The sequence below is a fragment of the Humulus lupulus genome, chromosome 2 (genome assembly GCF_963169125.1).
Source record: "Humulus lupulus chromosome 2, drHumLupu1.1, whole genome shotgun sequence".
In the NCBI taxonomy this organism is placed as follows: domain Eukaryota; kingdom Viridiplantae; phylum Streptophyta; class Magnoliopsida; order Rosales; family Cannabaceae; genus Humulus; species Humulus lupulus.
The window spans coordinates 150,821,592-150,830,674 of record NC_084794.1 but is presented as its reverse complement, the minus strand read 5'-3'; the positions used below and the strand labels follow the sequence as shown (position 1 = coordinate 150,830,674).

The following is a 9,083-nucleotide window of genomic DNA, read 5'->3' as shown; positions in this document are numbered from 1 at the left end:
GTGGGAACTGACTTTTCATGTGACATGGTAGGTCGGTTCTATTGACTGACTTATCATGTCATTATAAAAATATATTGTTAAAGATATAGTCTAATTTATTTTTGTATTATTTGAATTTTAAAATGTATTACTTTATCAAATAATACATATATATAATTGATTTGTGAATGCAATAAGTATAAAAAATATATACTTATTAATATTACATATATTATAATTTTTGAAATATTAATTAATTAATTATTTGGAATTAAAAAAATTAATTTAGTTTTTAATAAGAAAATATTTTAATTGATAAATAGCATATTTATAAATATTAGAAAAAAATTAAATTAAATAAGTTGGAGATTTATAATTTTAAAATAAAATATCAACAAATTAAAGTTATATATTTTTTAATTTTAACATCATAAGTCGGTTCTAGAACTAGACATATCATGCTGCATCATAGGTCGATTGCTAATGAACTGACATACCATGTTAAAATTATATATTTGTAGTTTTAACAGCATAAATCGGTTCTATAAATGACTTATGATGCTACATCATATGTCAGTTGCTATTAGAGACATACCATGTTAAAATTAGGGTGGAAAAAAAACCCAAATAAAATTGAGTATCCCGCGCATACTCTTCTTCTTCACTGTACACCCGCGAATTTTTTTTCTTCACATCTTCTTCGTTCCACCAGCTACTGTTCTTCTTCAATCCGTTTTGCCGTCATACCCGCCGCGAATTTCTGGGGTTTGTTTTCTTCCCATGAGTTTGATTTCTGGGGTTTGTTTTCTTCCCAAGAGTTTGATTTTTGTCGTCACAGTTAATCTGTGAATAACTATATATATATTGTTTATTATTTTTTATGGGTTTCTCTTGTGCTTGGGTTTCTATAAATACATATATTGTTTAATCTGGGAATAATTATATATATATATTGTTTATTGTTTTTCATGGCAGGGATTCTCCTAATCTCCAACCCAACCTCAGTCACTCTCACTCTCTCCACGCACAGCTCCAACCCCTCTGCTCTCCGACCCACTCCCACTCCCACAACTGCTTCATTCAACTCTTCTCGCTCGACCAATTCGCCGGTGCTTACATTCTCCGGTGACCCATTGAAAACCAGAGCTAGAGACTATCTCGAAGAGGTATTTCATCTTTTTTCCCAACTAGGTTTTCTCAGTTACTTACTCTTTTTTGCTTTTCTTGCATAGTCTATAACCTGTTTGATAAAATTACTGAGTCATTTTATTATAACCTGTTGTTTTTGCTTTTCTTGCATAGTCTATAACCTGTTTGGCAAATGGATAAACAATTATAGACTTTAACATCCATTTTCTTAAATTTATATAAATGTATATATATTTAAATTTATAGACTTTACTCTGTTCCTATTGTAAATTCATTACAGTGATAAACATACATGGCACTTGTATGCCCAAATTCAGTACAGAAAACTTAACAAGTGTGGTTGAATAATCCCTGTGTCCAGTCAAAACATGAGACCCAACTAACAGAAAACAGCAGCTAGGGAAACCAAGACAATGACCGAGCAAATCAAAGCCTGCAAAATATCATTATCTTCAGCCAATAAAAACAAAAAATGATCAAAACCATGGAAACATAGAAAACCATATGTGACCAACACTAGAAAACGACAGAAGCTACTTTGGCTTAGTTTGTGAGTTTTTATTTTTTTTACTTACTGCAATGGCTGATGATGCAAGTCCAGGTCTTTCTCTAGGATCTTTAAGGTAATAGTTTCCAAAGTAAAGCACTGTAGCATAGTACCATAATGGTGGAAATACAAACCCCAATAAAAACCTGCTCAAACAAACATAACAAACCAAACTAGTACAAAATTAATGCCCTTTGTCCTTTGATTCCAAACATGATACTGTTGAATTGAAAAGAATATAAGAAGAGAAATTAATGTAATAGTACTCACGAGAACCATCCATATTGTTTTACTTTTCTGAATCTCTGACCGTTATCATTCCTAGTAGTTCCAGTTCCACACAAACAAGGAAAATAATAAGAAAAACACAATTTAGAAATTATATTTTGTAGTCAAGAGGTTCTGTTCTGTGACAGAGTGGGAACAGTTTAAATTTATTTTCTTTCTAAGGCATATATGAGGCAGAGAAGAACAGCTTTACAGTGTTCTGTTAAGCACGACATTTTCAGTCGGCTAGCTCCAGAAGAAAACCCTGTCTGGGTCAGCTAAAACTATAGCTACAAGTGGGGGCTGGGGCTTTTTTTAAAAAAAAAAATATACAAAATTATAATCTTTGTCGTATAAGAGTATTAAATAATAGAAAGAAAAAAAATATATATAAATAGTGCTATATTCCTATGATTTTTTTGTTCGATTTTTGGCTTGGTTTCAAAGGATTGCTTTTTCAAAACCAAGACAGGAATGTGGGTCCACGGCATTTTATCAACGACAAAATAATCACATTAACAACTATATAATATTATGGTGAATGATTAATTAAGAAGAAAAAAAAGGCATTGTATATACTGAGATTTGAGTGCATGCATGGGAATATATCTATATTTATATAAAAATATAATATAATATATTAATTAAGGTTGTATTATTATACACGAGGTTCATTCATTCCAATGATGTGAACGGCTGCTCATATAATAAATATATAAATTTATGTCATGTATAGTAGAATGATTGAAGATTTAGTGTAACAGTCAATAATGATATTCTTAATTAAACTATTTTAAAATTTATGACTACAAATCAAGCTCTCTGGTTACTTTACTGTACTTTGCTTTTTGATTGATTTTTCTTATTATTCTATGAAGTATATTTTCTGTTGAACATTATCTTTACTCTTTTTTTTCTTTTGCTTTTTAAAGTTCTCTATTAGAGTTGATGAGCTTCCTCAATAAAATCGCACATTCCAAAAGATGACCATTAACATTTAATCAAACGAAAAATAGTCGATTCGACAATTTCATGGATTTTGCCTAAACAAGAGAACCCAATCCACACTAAAATAGTATGATCGATTCAGTAGAGAAGAAAAAAGCAAACACTAGGAAAGCTAAGTTGCAAACTAGGAACGAAAAAATTAGAGAAGACACAATTGAGACATCAAAACATGTAGATTGGTCCCTTTCCTGGCTAAATCTGGCATGCAAACAGATGGCAAACATGAAGCTTAAGTTCAAACAGCAAAGTAGTGATGGTGGTTGTTGCAGTAATAATGATGGAGAATGTGGTAGTTGGGCTTAGCTAAAACAATGTAGTGGTGGTGGTTTTAGTGATGATGCTGGCTGTGCTTGTAGTGGTAATGAAAGTGACAATGGTTCAAATTGTGATGAAAAGTCTAGCAAGTATGATGACCAAAGCTTTGTAATGCAAAGAAAATTTGACATATTAAGAGAAAGAGAGATCAGCCACAGTTATACATACCCATCGATCTTCTAAATCTGCAACATCAAATCTGGTAGTACAGAACGTGTGAGTTGTGCATATTGAAAAAAAATAAAGCTATGTTGCAAAATGAATATATATATATATGGATATAGCTTATGGATGCTTTGGTACGTTTGTTTACATGCATGTTAAGTCATGATATAGCTTTATGTTCAAGTTATAATTAATTAATTATAAGCTTTGAAACTTTATAATCAGTAGTATTACTAGTATATATGCTCTTTCATGAGTCTCCTTTTCGCATCTATAAATAGCAAAAACACAGGATTTGAATGGTTAAAGTAAGAACTAGAAGAAGAAAACAACACTCATACATACATAATATATATATATATATATATTATACATATTAGAAAGAGGGAGAGAGATGGGCAGGGTGACATCTTGCGTGGCTAATAAATTGGCCTTCCTTCCTCCAAATAAAATTTTACTATTTTGATTTATTTTCATATAATTACTTCATTATAATTATACTTAGATTTTAAAAATAACTATTTCAAAATCTATAATTTATTTTACATTATGCAGATTCAATCTGAATTGAGTATGGAGTTTCACAAAGTATCTGAAAACTTAAGATGGATTTCATTAGGTCCGAATACAATGGCAATTAAGCATGATGGATTTGTCGTAAATGGTTATAGATTTAGTACAAAAGCTCGTGATGATGTTAGAGTGACACAAAATAGCGGTGTATGTATTGTTGCAAAAACTCTTCAATTTGCTTCAGCTCGTGATAAGAAACCATTTTATGGAGATATGAAATTTTATGGAGTCATTGAAGAAATATGGGAGCTTGATTATCGTGATTTTAGGATGGCAATGTTTAAATGCAATTGGGTAGAAGACAGGTATGTTATATCAGATGAGTTAGGATGTACTTTAGTGGATCTCAATAAAATAAGCCATAAGGAAGAATCATTTATATTAGCAAGTCAAGCAAAACAAGTATTCTATATTCAAGATCCATCAGATTCAAGATGGTCAATTGTACTTGCATCACAACCAAAATTCATAGGTGATGATGATGATGATGATTATGAGATTGGCGAACTTCAAACTTTTGAGAAAGAAATTGGAGATATCAATGAATTTGAGGGAATTGAATCAATAGTTGGACCATATGTTCGAAGAGATTGTGATGGAATTTGGATTGTAAGTTTGTATTTAAAATATATTTTCTTTTATCATTAGCACACTTGGTGCATAATTGAGACTAAAAGCCTTAATAACAAGAGATCCTAGGTTCGAACCTTCGAACCTGAGTCTCACCCTAGTGGCTTTGTATTTAAAATATTCTTATCAATTGTTTATTTTATGTACTAATCTTTATACTTGTTTTTTCTTAATAGGATCATGGACCATCATGAAGAGCATCCCGAAGAGGAACTTGAAGACAATGCAGACGAAGGTATCAATTTAGAAGAGGCTGGTAATGAAGATCTTACAACAAAGAAGAAGAAAAGTAGGCAGACTAAGGGGATAGTGCGATTGGCAAAAATAATTGCTGACAAGATCAAAGGGATTAAGATAAATTTAAGGTTTAACAAGAGAGGGCAATCAATTGGAACTCCGGAGAGAGCGTTACAATGCTATTTGGGGATGCAAGCAAAGTCAATGGTGTCAATTACATATGATAATTAGCATGATGTTCCTGCTGCAACTTTAGAGAATATTTGGAAAGATGTAAATGTAAGGTTTATAGATTGAAGGTAATCTTTTAAACTTGTATATTATTATTTACACTGACTTGTATTGTTAAACTTTGTAGCTAGCTTTTCATCTTAATGAGGGAATGAGAAAGGAAGTGATGAGTTCAGTAGGCATCAAGTGGAGGACATTCAAAACATTTTTGACTAGAAGATTTGTAGCTCCTTACCTTAACAACCAAGATTTATTGGAAGCAAATCCCACTGCATTAGATGTGCCTCCAAAAAGATATAACATTCCTGAGGAGGAATGGAAAAACTTCGTCACCAAAAGAAAAAGTAAAGAATTTCAAGTAAGTGTACAATACTAAGTTTCAATTTTTTTTATTCATATATTAATTTATTGAAAAGTTAAATTATTCCAATTGAATTAGGAATTTAGTAAAAAACAAAAAGAGAGGCGTGCTGCTTTGGAGTATCCTCATCGTTCATCACGACACAGTTATAAAGAAATAGAAATTGACCTTGTAAGTGAGCTTTTACTATTGATTTTAATTTTTGTAGTGGTTTTATATATAACTAATTGAGTTTTATTTTGTTATAGCAAACTAAACTAGGCACAGATGAGCCAATAGATCGATCTATACTTTGGAAGGAGGCAAGGAAAGATGCATCAGGAAATTATGTAAATGAACGTGACAAGCTTATAGGAGATACCATTGTATGTTGTAAACTATGTGAACTTGGATTTTTTTTTTATCCTTCATTATATTGTATTACTAAATTTATGAAATTAAATATTGCAGGATGACCTTCTAGATAAGAGAAATGAGGGGACACTTGTAGAAGTTGGGACAAACGATATATTGACACAAGTGTTAGGAACAAAGGAGCATCCTGGTAGAGTAAGAGGCCAAAGTCGTGGAGTTACACAAAGAGACTACTTTTTGAAGCCAGCAGGAGGTTTTAGTGGACTTCAACAATATCAATTTCAATTTCAGCAACACCAATCACAAAAATACTTAGATGACTTTAAAAAGTTAGAACAATCCTTTGAGCAAAGACTACGTAGTCAAGCTGAACAATTTTAAGTAGAACGAAAACGAGAAAGAGAAGAACGAGAACAAGAACGAGAGTTATTTTTGACAAAGTTTACAGAATTAGCAAACAAAATTTCATCATTAAAAGGAAGTGAAGTGAGTTTGCCTACGATAGTTTCACGAACAAGTGAGACCCCTACGCCAATGGAGGTGGTAAATGAGTCTTTAGTTTCATCAAAGGTATTTTATTCTTCACCTATTCATATTATTATTTTAGAAAATATCTATTATAACATAAATATTATTTTTTCCTCGTCTTGAGCTTGTAGGATAATCAGAAGTCTAGATTATTGAAAGAAAATGGTGATACTGTTGCTATTGGACAAATAATGGCAACAAGCGGAAAAATTCATTGTGTTGACTTAAGAAAGGGTAACTATCGTGTGCAAGTGGATGAATGCTGCAATGATGAGGCTAAACTTATTTTTCCTATTGGAGATGAGATTTCTTTTGTACGTCATGCTGTCGGCAACTATGTTGAGTGGCCATCTCATCTGATCATTCCTTACGATTCAGATTTGGTAAGACATTGACAAGAAACTATATTTAGTGATTAAATTATTTTTCATGACTAACATGTGTTACTTTCATGTTGAAGCTACCTAAGAAGACAAAGAAGCAAAAAAAGAATGGTTCACCAATACCTAATGCCCCAATGACACAAGAGAAATCTCATCCTTCCCAAAAGCTTCCTAGTCAAAATGAAGTAGTGTCAATTAAAGCTAGTGTCCCGATACTCTTCAAGATTCCTAGTGGGGTTCCTCGCTTTCTCAAGTGTCTATTAACTACCGTGAAGTATGTGGAGCCAAGTTTCATGATCAAAATTACGATGGATTTTGAGATATTCGGCCATGAGAATGATTTATATATCTCACAAGAAGATATAGTCCATGTTTGCTTAATGGAAGAGATTGGAGCATCATGTGTATCGTTATATATCAGGTATCAAAGATTTTTAAAATAATTATAAGTTTGCTTATAACTTATTTTATATATTTAACAGAGATATATTTTTTATGTAGGATTTTATACTTCCAATTAGTGAAAAGAGAGATCAGTCACTTTTTTCGTTTTGTTGAGCCAATTTGGTTATCAAATGTTGGATCCACTGAAGAAGAACGAGTTGAATGGGTATCAAAGCGTATGCTTGATTCAAATCCGGGTCAGATGTGGTTGTTGCCATATCATAAGGGGTAAGTTTTTTACTTTTAGTATTTTGTTAGTGAATATATATAATATTAATAATGAAATATTTTTGTGTTTTTGTTAGAAAGCATTGGATGCTTATAATAATTGATTTTGATCGCCAATTGTGCTATTTCCTGGATTCTCTTCACAATTTTCCACCAGATGAAATCAAATCTCTCATTTCTCGGTAAAAATCTAACCAATTAACTGCATACTCTTTAATTCATTTAAAATTAAGAACATCTAAATGTTTATGTTATTATTATTTAGTGTCTTTCAACATTTACGCACAAATAATGCAAAAACTAAGGAAGTCGCTTGGAGAACAGTTAAGTGTCCTCGTCAACCATTACAATCAGTACAATGTGGGTTCTATGTTATGAGGATGATGAAGGACTTCGTGACAAATGAGTTTTCAATGCGTTGGCTAACTAGTAATGTAAGTGAAAATATTCATAATTAAAGTTCTAGCTTTACCTTAAGATTAAATATATTAATTCAACTCATGCAATGAATTTTGTTTTAGTGTGGCGGGAAGAACTATTACACAAAGGATGAGATCAATGAAGTACGTGAAGAATGGGCACAATGCGTCATGGATTTGATGAGTACTACATAGGTCCACTCACTTTTGTTAACTTAGACTTTTAATGAGATATACTTACAATGTTAACTTAGACTTTCTTGAAGATATACACACTTTTGTTGCCTAACTATAGTTTACAATGCTTATGTGAGTCATTTTGTAATTAACTTAAGACTCGTTATTTTAGATACTTAGTTCAAATTCTAGTATTTTATATTATTGTGATATATGTTTTGTTTTGTTCAGTTTGTTTGTATAAAAAAACATGATTTGTTTTGGACATAATACACTTTTTAACAGAAAAAAAACACCATAAGTCGGTTCTACTAAAACTGACAAAAGATGTCTACACCATAAGTCGGCTGTGAACTGACATATCATGTTTTACACCAGAGGTCGGTGTACAACCGACCTACCATGTCTTACACCAGAGGTCAGTTTGCAACCGACGTACCATGTCTTACACCAGATGTCAGTTTTCCACCGACGTACAATGTCTTACACCAGATGTCGGTTTGGCGCCAACTGACCTACCATGTTTTTACATCATAAGTCACTGCATGGGAAGTCAGTTCCCAACCGACTTATGAACATTCAGATGTCAGTTTTTAACCGACTTATCATGTAATTTTTGTAGTAGTGCCAGGTCCCCGAGAAGACCGCTGGGACGGAGACGGAGATCGTAGTGGCGACTCCCGACGTCGCGCAGAATAACCAGCCCAGTGGTAGCAAAAGAAAAGGACAAGGTGAAAACAACCAGCACGGCCAGAAGAAGAATAAGTCTTTGGATAAGTTCAAGCCCGTGTTCACAACCTATGCCGAGCTCACCCAGACCAGGGAAAATATTTTCCTGGCCAACGCTACTCGGGTCCCCTGGAAGAGACCGGAACCATTGAAGCACCCTAAGGGAAAGAGAGACGCTTCCAAATTCTGCCGTTTTCATAACGACATCGGGCACAATACCGACGACTGCAGGCACCTCAAAGATGAAATCAAGACTCTCATCCGAGCAGGTCCATTGGCGCAATACTCGCGGAACCGGGTCCCGGCAAGTCGACCCGTTCCGGAGGTCCCAGCCAGTCAGCCCGGGCGTCAGGTAGATC

General features: G+C 33.2%; 3 protein-coding genes across 3 annotated transcripts; all 3 read left to right on the top strand.

Moving 5' to 3' along the window:
- Positions 1-4,331: 4,331 nt before the first annotated feature.
- LOC133816358 (uncharacterized) lies at positions 4,332-5,121 on the top strand. The gene is made up of 2 exons (XM_062248899.1): positions 4,332-4,612; positions 4,810-5,121. Exons 1-2 carry the CDS (start codon positions 4,581-4,583, stop codon positions 5,099-5,101), a joined length of 324 nt encoding a protein of 107 aa, XP_062104883.1. The 5' UTR covers positions 4,332-4,580; the 3' UTR covers positions 5,102-5,121.
- Positions 5,122-5,202: 81 nt separating this feature from the next.
- On the top strand, positions 5,203-6,197 carry LOC133814845 (uncharacterized). The gene is made up of 4 exons (XM_062247755.1): positions 5,203-5,459; positions 5,541-5,633; positions 5,711-5,827; positions 5,913-6,197. Exons 1-4 carry the CDS (start codon positions 5,253-5,255, stop codon positions 6,195-6,197), a joined length of 702 nt encoding a protein of 233 aa, XP_062103739.1. The 5' UTR covers positions 5,203-5,252.
- Positions 6,198-6,350: 153 nt separating this feature from the next.
- On the top strand, positions 6,351-8,253 carry LOC133814844 (uncharacterized). Its single transcript, XM_062247754.1, has 7 exons — positions 6,351-6,386; positions 6,476-6,727; positions 6,805-7,148; positions 7,229-7,399; positions 7,477-7,581; positions 7,665-7,833; positions 7,921-8,253. Exons 1-7 carry the CDS (start codon positions 6,351-6,353, stop codon positions 8,011-8,013), a joined length of 1,170 nt encoding a protein of 389 aa, XP_062103738.1. The 3' UTR covers positions 8,014-8,253.
- The last annotated feature ends 830 nt before the right edge of the window (positions 8,254-9,083 follow it).

Coding starts and splice junctions, on each gene's coding strand:
- LOC133816358 (XM_062248899.1), top strand. CDS start 4,581: ATGTTCGAAGAGATTGTGATGGAATTTGGATT. Junction 4,613..4,809: donor ATTGTGATGGAATTTGGATT/GTAAGTTTGTAT, acceptor TTTTCTTAATAG/GATCATGGACCATCATGAAG.
- LOC133814845 (XM_062247755.1), top strand. CDS start 5,253: ATGAGAAAGGAAGTGATGAGTTCAGTAGGCATCAAGTGGAGGACATTC. Junction 5,634..5,710: donor AAGAAATAGAAATTGACCTT/GTAAGTGAGCTT, acceptor ATTTTGTTATAG/CAAACTAAACTAGGCACAGA. Junction 5,828..5,912: donor AGCTTATAGGAGATACCATT/GTATGTTGTAAA, acceptor TAAATATTGCAG/GATGACCTTCTAGATAAGAG.
- LOC133814844 (XM_062247754.1), top strand. CDS start 6,351: ATGGAGGTGGTAAATGAGTCTTTAGTTTCATCAAAG. Junction 6,728..6,804: donor TTCCTTACGATTCAGATTTG/GTAAGACATTGA, acceptor TTCATGTTGAAG/CTACCTAAGAAGACAAAGAA. Junction 7,400..7,476: donor TTGTTGCCATATCATAAGGG/GTAAGTTTTTTA, acceptor TGTTTTTGTTAG/AAAGCATTGGATGCTTATAA.